Raw genomic sequence first — 13,712 nt, forward strand, 5'->3', positions numbered from 1 at the left:
AGTGACAGTGGAGTTGGAGAAAGTGGATGAATAAGAGAGATATTCAGAAAGTAGAATAACAAGATTGGTGACTAACTGGATTTGGCAAGTGAGTGAGAAGGAAGAATCAAGGATGACAATTCGATTTCTTACTTTTGTGATTGGGTGGTGCCCAAGAACAGGTCTTTTTTTTTGAGAGAGAGAGAGAGACAGAGAGCACGAGCGAGGGAGGGGCAGAGAGAGAGAGAGAGAGAGAGAGAGAGAGAGAGAGAGAGAGACAGAATCTGCAGCACGCTTCAGGCTCTGAGCTGTCAGCACAGAGCCCGACGTGGGGCTCGAATTATAAACTGCGAGATCATGACCTGAGCCGAAGCCGGACGCTTAACCGCCTGAGCCACCCAGGTGCCCCAAGAACAGGTCTTTTGTGGGAGAGTAGTGAGGATGGGAAGATGTGACATTTGGCACACAGTGAGTTTGAAGTGTATGTTGGACACCCAAGCGCAGATGTCCAGAAGCAGTTGACATAAAAAGTTGACATCCAGGAGGAGATCAGAGCTATGGATATTGGAGACGTGAATGCATAGAGAAAGTAACTGGAGTCATGAGAACAGATAAAATCACCCAGAGGCGTCGTAGGCTGAGAAGTGGTGCAGAATTTCACCGTCAAAGGAGTAAGCTAAAGAGTCCATGAAGGAGACTGAGAACAACAAGCCAGAGGGGCAGGAGGCAAACTGAAAGGGGGACCCAACAGGCCGAAAGGCATCTTAAAAGGTTCTTTTATGGCGTTCAGTCACAGGATGGGGGCAGAAACCAGGTTTCAGTGAATTGAAGAAGAATATACATGATGAAAGGATATGCGTATCCTTTGAAATTCATCAAGCTGTATGCATACTGTTTCACGTTTTACTATAGATAAGTTATACCTCCATAAAGCATTCGGCCTAAAAGTCTTTTAAGATATATGTGAACATGATCATATACTAGGAAAATAGAAAGTTAAGGGGAAGAAATTGAGGGAGAGAAGGAGTGATTAAGGGGGACAAGTTTTGAGGAGGTGGAAGAGATAAACTCTGGCCGGTGGAAAGATTAGCTTTAGACAGGAGGAGGGATGCCTCTTTCACTGACAGAGAAAAGAGGAGGAAGGGGTGTTACGGAAGCAGAGAAGTTGGATAGGGAGTATGTTAGGAAGTCGGGTTTCTCTGTAATACTTTCTTTTCCGCATGAAACTGGACTCCAGATGTGATGGTTTAAAAAATATGCCCACAAATTCTTTGATACTCTTCCCTTCAAAAGTAGAACTTAATTCCCCTTCCTTTGGGTCTGTATTGGACTCACTGAATAGGGAAGAAATGATGCTATGTCACTTCAGAGATTAGGCTACAAAAAACACTATGACTTTTGTCGTGATAGAGCAACCAACCATCCTGCTTTACCTGGGACCAAAGATGCAGGAATTTCAATGCAAAATCAGGATGTGTTGGTGATCCTGGTCTTGAGCCGGTTCTTTCTCTCTTAGATCATTCGCTCTGATGGAAGCCAGCTGCCATGTTGCAAGCTGCCCTAAAGAGAGGTCCCCATGGCAAGAAGCTGAGGGAGATCTCGAGTCAACAGCCAGCTAGGAACTGGGGCTTCAATCCAATAACCCAAGAACAATTGAGACCTACCAACAGCCACAGGAGTGGAGCTTGGAAGCAGAACGTTCTTCAGTTAAGCCTTCAGATGAGACTGCAGTCCCTCTGGACGGTTTGACTATAACTTCATGAGAGACTTTGAGTCCAAACCACCCAACCATGATGGCCCCAAATTTCTGACCCATAGAAATTGTGAGATATTTGTTGTAATTTTGTTTTTTTTTAATTTTTTTTAACGTTTATTTATTTTTGAGACAGAGAGAGACAGAGCATGAACGGGGGAGGGTCAGAGAGAGGGAGACACAGAATCTGAAACAGGCTCCAGGCTCTGAGCTGTCAGCACAGAGTCCGACTCTGGGCTCGAACTCACGGACCGCGAGATCATGACCTGAGCCGAAGTCGGACGCTTAACCGACTGAGCCACCCAAGCGCCCCTGTTGTGTTAATTTTCTAAGTTTGGGGGGTAATTTGTTAGGCAGAAATAGACAACTAATTCATCAGATCACTGAAAATGAGGGGGAAATAATGAGAAAGGTTTCCAGGCCCTAGCATGGTTGGATGACTTTCTCCAGCAGCCCTCGACAACTCCACACAATGTGCTCATCCACTTTCTATACCATCGATATTATGCAATGTCCAACAGTATCTTTTTCCCCCAATGATATCTTTTGATAAAGGAATTTTGCCAAAAGTTTATTTAGCTTTCTTACCAAGCAAATTTATCATTATTAACATTATGACTGACTGTAAAAGCTTCTTAGCCAGAATGTGACTGTTTTGGCTTTAAAAAATACAACCTTAAAGGATGCCTTTATAGTTTTGACCACTTCTCCTTATGTTTAGGGGTAAATGTTATCAATGTCATTAGGAAGCACTATTCTGTGAGCTCTTCTTCCAGAAAAATTTGTTTTGATTATCAGATTGGCCACTGAGGTTTTCTTAACAATGGCACTACAGGGCACCTGGGTGGCTCAGTTGGTTGAGCTGCCGACTTCAGCTCAGGTCATGATCTCATAGCTCGTGGGTTCGAGCCCTGCCTCGGGCTCTGTGCTGACAGCTCAGAACCTGGAGCCTGCTTCGGGTTCTTTGTCTCCCTCTCTCTCTGCCCCTATCCTGCTCATGCTCTGTCTCTGTCTCTCTGTCTCTCAAAAATAAATAAACATTAAGAAAAATTTTTTTAAAATAAGTAAGTAAATATTTAAAAAAAATTTTTTTTAATGGCACTATGACTTCATTGGCTTTGTGCCACTATTTGACCAAGGCTTATAGCATAATATACTGGGAACCAGGGCAAAATAGATTACCAGTTTAATAAAACATATGTCTTAGAGGTTTATCATATTTCTTATTAGCAATTTTCCCATTCAGCTGCTCATCATAATTCATCATGTTTGTGGATTACCCAATCCCAGCATAGACAGAGTCACGCTGTGTATTTATTTGCACTGGATTCCTGGTTAATGTTTCACTTACAACGTTCTTTTCCCCCCCGAGTTTAAAAGTATTCAGCATACTGATTTAATTAACTTTCAGCTAACTAATTGAATTCCTGAATTGTATTACTGATCTACTTTTGCGAATTTAAAATACAACATAACACAATACATTTCAAATTTAACACATAAACAATAACACATATTGTGAAACAACATGTCCACACCCTACTAATTGCACATTACCTGAGACAAACTGTAGAGCTAACGCAACCTAAACCTTAAGAGCAAAATGATTATTGAGAGTATAACAGGATTTCTGAGAAAATCATACTTAACATGACATCTAAAGTTTGTGAAATAGGTGTGAATAAAGCTTCTCATCCCAATAAAATAGCCTGTAGACAACTTAATGGGCCCCTGGGTCCAGAGACCACATATTGGAAGAAGGCTGATAGATGGGGAAGGAAAAAAAAAAAAAAAAAAAAAAAATATATATATATATATATATATATATATATATATATATTGCAGAGTCACGTGACCAGAGGACTCATTGAAATAAAAAAATGTAAATGGATGAAAAGGCGAAAAATTGAAAGGAAATGTACAGTATGATCCCATTTATGTAAAAAAGTGAGTGTAAATTTTAAGTACATAGGAAGAAAGCACTGGAAGGAAAAATTATCAGTGATCAGCCTAGGGAGGGGAGGGGCTAGGAGAGCAAAGGGAACCTTCATGTTCTACTCTCTATATGCGTATCTTTTTTTTTAATGTTTATTATTTATTTTTGAGAGAGAGAGAGAGAGGAAGAATGCTCAGCAGGCCCTGCACTGTCAGCACAGAGCCTGCCACGGGGCTTGAACCCACGATCCATGAAATCATGACCTGAGCCAAAATCAGGAGTCAGACTTATAACCAGCTGAGCCACCCAGGTGCCCCATGTATGCCTCTTATTAATTTCAAATTGTGGTCAAATACACACAACACAAAATTTACTAAACTACCTTTAAGTATAGAGTTCAACAGTGTTAAGTATATTCACATTGTTGTGCAACCAATCTCTAGAACTCTATCATCTGAAAAAGTTGAAACTCTTTACCAATTAAATAGCAACTTCCAATTTCCTTCTTCCCCCAACCCCTGGTGACCATTTTTCCACTTTCTGTCTCTATGAATTTGACTATTCTAGCTCCCTCGTATAAGTGGTATCATTTCAATATTTGTCCATTTGTATCTGGTTTATTTCACTTAACATAATGTCTTCAAGGTTCATTCATGTTGTAGCCTTTATCAGAAATTCATTTCTTTTTAAGCCTGAATGATATTCCATTGCATGTTTATTCCACATTTTGTTCATTCATTCATGGACACTTAAGTTGCTTCCACCTTTTGGGTGTTGTGAATAGTGCTCCTCTGAACACAGGCGTGCAAATACCTCTTCAAGACCCTTTCAGTTCTTTTCGGTATGTACCCAGAAGTGGGATGGCTGGAATTGCCTGCCTTGTTCTGATCTTTTATGATGAGAATGTACTTGTGTATTATTCATATAGTTCAAACATACAGAGAAATGAAAAAGAAGCCACCATCAGAGTGTGAGTGGCATACAAGGGTTTCAGAGGTAGAGTAGTACCTGAACGTGGCCCAAGGACGAATTGTGTATATCCAACAAATGACGTCTTAGGCTTGCTCAAATTTCCTCTGTGGTAAGAGAGCACCTACAGAGCCAGCTAACCCAGTTCCTTAAGGTATGGGCAAAGTTGGAAAAACCAAACTGGATTATTCAAATGTATTTTTCAGTTTCCTGCCCCTACACCTTTATTGCCTCAATTCCCTCCACTGGGTATATCCTTCACCTGCCAACTTGACCCAAATGTCCTCTCCCTTCTGAGGCCCCTTTTAACCTCCCCAACGAAATTGACTCTTGCTACATCTGAAGCCCCACAGGGCTTTGTGCCTCTTTTAGGGCTCTTTTCTTCACAACACAAAGATTAAGTGAGGCTCATACCCATTAAAATGGTTATAGAGCCTCATCTTTCGACTTGAATTCAACATTCACAAGCGTAGGCCAAACACTGTATTAGCCAGAATTTAAGTTAGAACCCATAGTCAACATTTATTGACAAATACTTAATAAGTATTTGCTATGAGTTTGGCACTATTATGCAGTCCCTGCCCTCATGGGGTTTATGTGTATTTTCTTCCACAGGCCTTCCTATTTTGGAAAAATCGGAAATTCATTTTCAACTCAACAAGTATGGGTGCTAAGGGCAGCAGTTGGAGATGACACATGTACACATCCATACATTTTAAATTCAACAAATATTTACTGGGTATCTAATACGTGCCAGGTTGTACGTTCGCCACTGGGAATTTAACAATGAACAAATCATCAATGCTTTTTCTTTCTTTTTCTTTCTCATAACAGCTTTATTGTAGTATAACTCAGACACCATACAGTACCCCAATTGAAGTGTACAATTCAGTGGTTTTTAGTGTATTCACAAAGTAGTACAATTATCACCAGTATTTTCAACACCCTTCAAAAGAAACCCCCTAACCAGTAGCAATCACTCCCCGTTTCTCCCAACCCTCAGCAACCATTTCATTCTATTTTTGCCTATTCGGACATTTTGTATAAATGGAATCATACAGTTCACGGTCTTTTGTGACTTTTTTCACTAAGCCTAACATTATCAAGGTTCATCTGTGTTGCTGTATTTCTCTTTACTGACAAATAATATTCCATTTTATGGCTAGACCACATTTTGCTTATCCCTTCATTGGGTAACGCATATTTGGGTTATTTGCACTTTTTGGTTTTTATGAATAATGCTGTCACGAGCATTCGTGTACAAGTTTTTGTGTGGACATATGTTTTCAATTCTCTTGGATATATACCCAGGCGTGGACCTGCTGGTGAGTATGGTTAATGTAATAATTCTATAGTTCCTCCTTTTGAGGAACTACCAGTCTATCTTCCAAAATGGCTGTCCCATTTCACATTCCCACTAGCAGCCTATGAGGCTTCCATTCTCCCCTAAACTTGCTATTATCTTTTTCATTATAGCCATCCTCCAAAATATTTAACTTTTTATCATGAGATCATCTTCGATGCATAGAATTGCAAAGATAGTGCAAAGTAGATCCTGCACGCAGGTTCCCCTAATGTGAGATCACCAATCTTTTGGAAAAGATAGAAATAATAGTTAAGAGGCCAGCTCTGCCCCTTCTCGTCCTAGGTGCATATCAGCAGCTTGGACAAGTCAAGGCAAACTTTGTACAGAGTCAGGGTCAGCGAGAAGAGGGTCACATTCAGGTGCCCACGGTAACAAAAGCAGGAGGCAGAGTTTGAAGGAGCCAGCAGATCCTGTTAACGGGGTCACGTTCGGGGCGGGGAGACCGGGAGCAAGGGGCTTCCTGACACCCCGCACGCCTGGTGGTCTCATCACACTGTAGCACGCTTTGGTTGTTTTCTCTTGCACCGAGTCTTCTGAACTCCGGAGAGCTTGAGGCCGTGCTTTGAAGGGCTCTCATATCCTCCGCCCTTACCCGTAAAACACTTAACGAAACCACCTCGGCCGCCACCTCCCGTAGCGCGGGAGACCAACCTCGCACCCCCCCGCCCCAGAGACGGCAAAGCCTGGCCACAAGTCCAGTGCCACACCCAGACCCGGGGCCCGGCTGCAGCCGCCGGCCCCTCAAGGGCCGCCGCTGCCCCCGGACGCCGGAGCCCGGCTCCCGATTGGCCAGGCGTGCACGAGAGCCCGCCCTCCGGAGGTTGCCGGGAGGCCTCTCGGCTCCCCCGGGTCGCCGCCTCCGCTAGGGGCCGGTAGCGAAGTGCGGGCACAGGGCTCCGGTAGGTTCTGTGCAGGCGAGGTCGGGCGTGGGAGCGCCCTGTTACCGCCACACCAGGCCGGGAGGCTACATTAGGAGAGACGAGAGTCCCTTTGTCTGCTCTCCGCAGCGACGCGCCGGGCGCGGGGAGGGAGCGCCGGTTCCCGCCCCGGAAGCGGAAGTGCGGACGCCTCGGGGTCCCGTCCAGTGCGAGCCCGGCCGGTGCGCCAGCCATTCCGCCCGCCGGTCACATCGCGCCCTCCCCGCTGCCCGTTTCCCCCGCTCGAAGGCCTCGCCATGCTGTCTCTAGATTTTTTGGACGATGTGCGGCGAATGAACAAGCGGCAGGTGAGGATGGCCTCCCACTCTTTCCTGGGGCTCCCCTCTTTGACGCTGCCACTGCGGGGCCGGGCGGACCTCTGGCCCCCAGTGAGAGGGCCTGAGGAGGTCTGACGCCTGGATCATTCCTTCTCTTGGTGGAGCGTGTGGCCAGAGGTCGCTTTGTCCGCCCCCTATTTTTAGCCCCTGGCTGCGTCTGGGCCTGCTAGGGGCGAAGCGGGAAGCCGGGGCTTCACGTTCCATTCCTGCTATCGAGGCAGGAGAGCGGGTGGAAACCGCAGGGCGCTAAGTGGGAGTTGGGGTTGCCTGCTATTTTAGACTTGGGAAGGCGGCAAACTCGTGTTTTCTGCGATCGCAGCGACTCCTGGTCAATTCCGGCGACTGGGTTTAGCAGTTCAGTCCTGCTCCTGGCTTCTGGAATGCTCGGGAGGGCGGCTGTAGGCCCCCCAAGAGCCGTTTGGCTGCTCTCAGCCCGAGGCAACCCTCCTGCTGCAGCCGGACCCCAGCGGGCTGCAGGGCCTTTCCCTGGAGCGCCTCTGAGCTCAGAGTTGGAGCAACAGTAATACTTGCCCTTGAGTCCTCTTAGCAGTAAGGTGGCAGCTCTCAGAATCCTCGGATTTGCTGCCCAATAGTAGTGGCACAGGGATCTTGAAATTGAGATCTTGTGATTTTTGTCCCTTAAACCTTACTCCATCTTGAACTTCTAGACCTTTTGCCAGATGGTCCTGGCAACACTGTTGTAATTATTTAGTCATTAGGAAAGGTCGCTCCTTTTTGTCTTCTGCACGAAGTGTGTTTGTAGAGCCTAGTTTTGCTTGCCTTGGACCTTTTTTTAAATGGTATTTTGCTTTTAAGAATATAACGTGTCACTATTTTTTTTTTAACTTTTAAAAAATGTTTATTTATTTATTTATTTTGAAAGAGAGCGGAGTGGGGGTGGGGCAGAGAGAGAGGGAGAGAGAGAATCCCAAGCAGGCTCTGTGCCGTCAGCGCAGAGCGGAATGTGGGGCTCGAACCCACAGACGGGGAGATCCTGACCCCAGCCGAAATCAAGAGTTGGTCCCTTAACGGACTGAACCACCCAGGCGCCCCTAACGTGTCACTGTTAAAGATGCTCTTTTGGACTTGTATTCTACAGTATTCATAGTTACCGTCTAAGGAAGTGGATATGTACCCTTCACTTAGTCCACTTCAGACTTTTCCTAGCTCAGTGTCACCTCTTAAACACGTTTCCTAATTCCCTCAGTCATAATTGATCATTCTTTTCAAGTTGCACGAAGTGCTGGTCTTTATGGCAACACTTCAGTGTCTCACTTGTACAGTGCTGTCGTCTTCATATCTGGATTTCTAGGTGCCATAGACATTTCTCCGGAGAAATACTTAGTTTGGACCTACTGGTTTTGTTTTGTTGTTTTGTTTTTGTTTTGACTTATGCCAGGAATCAGACGCGAAGGTCAATGAGACAGACAATGGCTTCGAGGAGCATAAGTGTGTAGAAAATGACTAAGGCAAATAATAACTATTTTGCACTCTTGCTGTGTGTGATGTGTTTATTTACCTGAGAGGTAGGTAACGTCACTCCCATACTGAAGATGAAGAAAATGAGCAAACTCCCAGAGGTTGTTGGGGGGACGTGGCAAGGACTGAATAGCATGGCAGTGAGGCGAGGGCAAGTAATGAAATGAGGCTTTACCCGTACATGATATCTGGGGAAAATAGTTGACAGTGGCTCTAGATACTGAGAGCTAATCGGACGAAAAGGGTAACTCGAAGTTTGGTTCTTCTCTTCTAAAATTGCTGTCGTTTGCATAACTTTTCCACTTATCCTTAAATATCATCAAATGTCTGGTTAATTTGTTTGAGTTCTCATTGTTCTTTTTTCTTATCAGGTTCATAGAGGAATACTTAGTGCAATAAATTTCATCCATTTAATTTTTTTTTTTTTTTTTACATTTATTTATTTTTGAGAGCCAGAGAGAGATAGCATGAACAGGGGAGGGGCAGAGAGAGAGGGAGACACAGAATGAGAAGCAGGCTCCAGGCTCCGAGCTGTCCTCACAGAGCCTGATGCGGGGATCGATCCCACGAACCGTGAGAGCATGACCTGAGCTGAAGTCGGACGCTTAGCCAACTGAGCCACCCAGGCACCCCAAATTTCATCCATTTAAAGTGTACCGTTTGATAAACTTCCAGTTAACTACGCCCGTCACAGTCAAGATAACTGAACATTTCTGTCACCCGCAAGATCCCTTGTGCCCCTTTCTGTTTCGTCTGTTAGCAGCTGGCAACTACTGATTTGCTTTTTGTTAGTATAGATGGACTTGCATTGTATTTTTATTTTATTTTTATTTTTAATTTTGGACTTGCAGTTTATATTCTTTTGAGCTTTGAGTTTTGATTTTTTAACACCTTACTCAAGACTTTTGTTTGTTATATGTAATGCAGTTTTTTTGGTCAGCCTCACAGTTGCCAGAAGTAAAGTGTTTACCTTCCCTGACTCCTATACATTGTTGCCAGATTAAAGGCCTCTCTCCTGCCCTCAGACCTTCAGCTCCTCATTGCCTTGTAGGTAGTGGCCTAGACCCTTAGAATGGCATTTGCAGTAAGCCACAGTCGTGTTACAGTCGCTGTTTCTCACCGCTTCAGTTTACTTTTTCTACCTGTCTCGTCATTGTCTCTGAACATTGTTCCATTCAAACCTTATGTACTCTGCTGCCTTAAAACTCCTCTTGTATTCTTTCCGAGTCTTTGTGGACTGGCCCAGAGCATTCAGTGATCTCTACAGCCCTGTTAGCAGTTATATACTATTTTATTTGTCTTCTTCCCTTTGGAGTATGGCTCCTTTACTGAAGTACCAGATTGCTGTTTTCCTGCAGCTTTTCTTAATCCATGAAGACCTGATCAATAGAGTTTGACTGTTTCTGCGGTGTAAATACACCCAACATGGCTGATTTCATGCTACCAACATGACATCTCTCAATGTGGAATTAAGAAGAGCTGTGGTAGCAGGCACCTGTTATTTCCACTTTACAGATAAAATAGAAAAACGTAATCTCAAGAACACAGATAACGAGGGGAAGAACAAACATAGATAACGAGGGGATGCCTGGGTGGTTCAGTAAGTAGGTTGAGCTTCATGCTCTCGGTTTCAGCTCAGGTCATTATCTCACAGTTCATGGGTTCATGGGGCTCTGCTGATAGCATGAGGCCTGCTGGGGATTCTCTCTTTCCCTCTCTCTCCACCCATCCCTTGCTTGCTCTCTAGCTCTTTCTCTGTCTCTCTCTCTCTAAATAAATAAATAAATAAATAAACAAACATTTTAAAAAAGGACATAGATAATGATAAAATGTAGTAAAACAGTCGGGAACTGATGAATTTAGATTATTTCTTTGTTGTTGTTTTTTTTAATTGAATTTAATTGTACTGATTTTCAATAACACTGTGCTTGACACCCAGCTTGCAAAACTCCTGAGAAGTTAGCAAATTGGCTCCAGCACACTGCTGGTATAGGTTAGGTTTTTTATTTTAGTTTTTAGTTTTTAAATTTTTATTTAGTTTTGAGAGTGTGGGTGAGTGTGGGGGGAGGGCAGAGAGAAAGGGAGACAGAGGATCTGAAGGGAGCTCCAGGATGACAGCAGAGAGCCCGATGTGAGGTTTGAACCCACAGACCATGAGATCATGACCTGAGCTGAAGTCTGACACTTAACTGACTGAGCCACCCAGGTGCCCCAGTTTTTTTTTGTTTGTTTGTTTCTTAAATGATTTTATCTTTAAGTAATCACACCCATTGTGGGGCTCAGATAAGTTCAAATGCTGTATCAACTGAGCCAGCCAGGGGACCCTGGATATAGGTTCGTTTTTTGATGCCCATTGAGATGGCCTTTATGTCCAGAAAGGCCTCTTTAAAATTATCTTTTATTTTAAAAAATAATGTTCAGCTTGTAAAAGCTAAAACTTTAAAACTGAGTTCTTAAGCTTCTAGAATGAGTGTACAAATGTTATTTAAAGCCTAGGAAATTAAAAAAAAAATAAATTCTAGGAAATTTTAACAGACTTTTTTAAGGCCCTTTGAATATTTGGGCTAATTTACAAACAAACACCTTACAAATATTATAAATTTAAAAATTGCTTTTGTAAAGGGTGCCTGAATGGCTCAGTTGGTTGAGCATTCGACTCTTGGTTTCAGCTCAGGCCCTTATCTCATGGGTTGTGGGTTCAAGCCCCACATCGGGCTCTGTGCTGCTAGTGTGGAGCCTTCTTGGGACTCTCTCCCTCTCTCTCTGCCCCTTCCTCTCTCATGCTTCTGCACACACGCTCTCTCCCAAAATAAGTAAGTAAACTTTAAAATTTTCCTTTTTAAGAACATCATTCTTCGGGCGCCTGGGTGGCGCAGTCGGTTAAGCGTCCGACTTCAGCCCGGTCACGATCTCGCGGTCCGTGAGTTCGAGCCCCGCGTCGGGCTCTGGGCTGATGGCTCGGAGCCTGGAGCCTGTTTCCGATTCTGTGTCTCCCTCTCTCTCTGCCCCTCCCCCATTCATGCTCTGTCTCTCTCTGTCCCAAAAATAAATAAACGTTGAAAAAAAAAAAATTAAAAAAAAAAAAAAAAAAAAAAAGAACATCATTCAGCAAACATCATTGCATACTTACATCATTTGTATATGTCTGGGACTACTTAAGTTCTCTGAAATGTTTCAACACTGTGTAAATAGTAAGCTTTCTGCTTAAAATCCTAAATCTGCAACAGTTGATTATATATTACAAATTGAAACTACAAACCTGACCTATTACTTTAATGGGCCAAGTTCTTTTAAATTTTATAAATACTTAAAATACCAAATATGCACAGAGCTTTTAACATAAAAATATTAACACTATACGTAATTTCCTTTAAGAATTTTTGTTCTTAATTATAAATTTTACTGGGGTCAAAAGTTGTTTACCCACTGAGAAAAGAAATATGTCCTGCCAAGTAGTTTTCATGCTACTTTCACATGTAAAATTTGAGATTGTCCCTGTTTGCCAAGAATTCTTTCTTAATGACCAGAGGGTATTGGCCAGGATATGACTAGATCCATATTTGAGCCCGGATGGGATTGGTCCAGCTTCCACAGCATTTGCTTATTAGCTCCTCCTTAGGCCTCTTACATTACTCGGTTTGAGTATTGCATTTCCTTGGGTTTTAATTATCTGTATGTCTTCTTGCCTAAATCTGAAGATCTTAGGACTTGGCAGAATCCTTGTCGTTTTATTTCTTCTTATCTCCTAGGGTCACTCAGCTCCTAATGGCTGTGGTAAGGATATCTGATTGAACTCTAGATACCTGTGATGATTTTTGTTTAAATGAATTGGTCCCCCAGTGAGGCACACAGAAGCCAAGGAGATTTTTCTTAGTCTTCGACCTAAGGTCAGTAAGTGTGCAGCAAATAGGAGGTACATATAGCACAGAGAACGGATCTAGCCAGATTTTTGAAAACTCATATAGTCTTGTTTAGGATGAGGAAAATGTTACTGACAAGGTGTCCACATTCAGTAGTTAGTTGCCAAGTTTCAGTGTAGAAATACTAACATCAGGGGCACCTGGGTGATTCAGTCGGTTAAGCACCCGACTTCGGCTCAGGTTGTAATCTTGTTCGTGGGTTTGAGCCCCATGTCGGGCTCTGGGCCAACAGCTCAGGGCCTGGAGCCTGCTTCGGATTCTGTGTCTCCCTCTCTGCCCCTCCCCTGCTTGTACTCTGTCCCTCTCTCTCTCAAAAACAAATACTAAAAAAAAATTAAAACTGAGACATGGTGAATCAGCGAGATGTCACTAGCCAGCACAGTTATGGGTGGACAAATCCAAGCTTTCCATGGCATCCGCGGCTGGAGTCCACGTCTGGTTGATGGATTGGGACCACACCAAAGGAGAGTAGATGCAGTGTGTGGAAAGCTGTTGCTTCTCCAGCTAGGCTCTGTTGGTCAGCCAGAAGAGCTAGACATGGAACAGAAGAGAGCAAGGACAGACTGCATCCAGCCAGGCCCTTGATTTCTCGCCCCCTCTAACCACAGCGACCTCCAGCATAATAGCAGGTCCTTCCTTTTGACCTTCTAGATCTTGGGCACATTTCTCTTTTTGGCCAACTTTAACCCAGAACCCTAGAGAGAGGGGATTTGGGGATGCCTAGTTGTAGCTTATCCAGGTTGGCAAAGTGCAAAATTACCGTAGTCAACTCGACAACTATACACACATCTTCTAATTGTATTTAATTTTTTTTAATGTTTATTGATTTTAGGGCGGGGGGGGGAGGTGGGAGGGGTAGAAAGAGAAAGCGAGACAGAGGATCCAAAGGGGGCTCTGCACTGACAGCAGAGAGTCTGCTGTGGGGCTCTGACTCATGAGCTGTGAGATCATGACCCGAGCCGAAGTTGGACACTTAACCCACTGAGCCATCCAGGCACCCTTGTATTTAATTTTTCAAATAAAACAAAATTATGCTTCTGTCTACTATGTAGCTA

At 43.7% G+C, this 13,712-nt stretch overlaps 1 protein-coding gene and 1 long non-coding RNA gene across 10 annotated transcripts in view; both read left to right on the top strand.

Annotated features, from left to right (window-relative positions):
- Nucleotides 1-13,712, top strand: part of SEC11A (SEC11 homolog A, signal peptidase complex subunit) — a 70,619-nt gene that overhangs the window by 21,784 nt on the left and 35,123 nt on the right. The window contains exon 1 of one of the 9 annotated variants that reach the window (XM_047863879.1): nt 6,868-7,228. The exons of the other annotated variants lie outside the window; for them this stretch is intronic. Within the exon in view, the coding sequence (XP_047719835.1) occupies nt 7,178-7,228 (51 nt within the window). The 5' untranslated portion in view covers nt 6,868-7,177. Of the gene's footprint in view, nt 1-6,867; nt 7,229-13,712 lie in introns of those variants that run through there. 9 annotated transcript variants of the gene reach the window in all.
- Nucleotides 2,721-5,700, top strand: LOC125168667 (uncharacterized). The gene is made up of 2 exons (XR_007153245.1): nt 2,721-4,509; nt 5,253-5,700. It is a non-coding gene; the product is annotated as an uncharacterized LOC125168667 (long non-coding RNA).

The sequence above is a fragment of the Prionailurus viverrinus genome, chromosome B3 (assembly GCF_022837055.1).
Source record: "Prionailurus viverrinus isolate Anna chromosome B3, UM_Priviv_1.0, whole genome shotgun sequence".
Taxonomy (NCBI): Eukaryota; Metazoa; Chordata; class Mammalia; order Carnivora; family Felidae; genus Prionailurus; species Prionailurus viverrinus.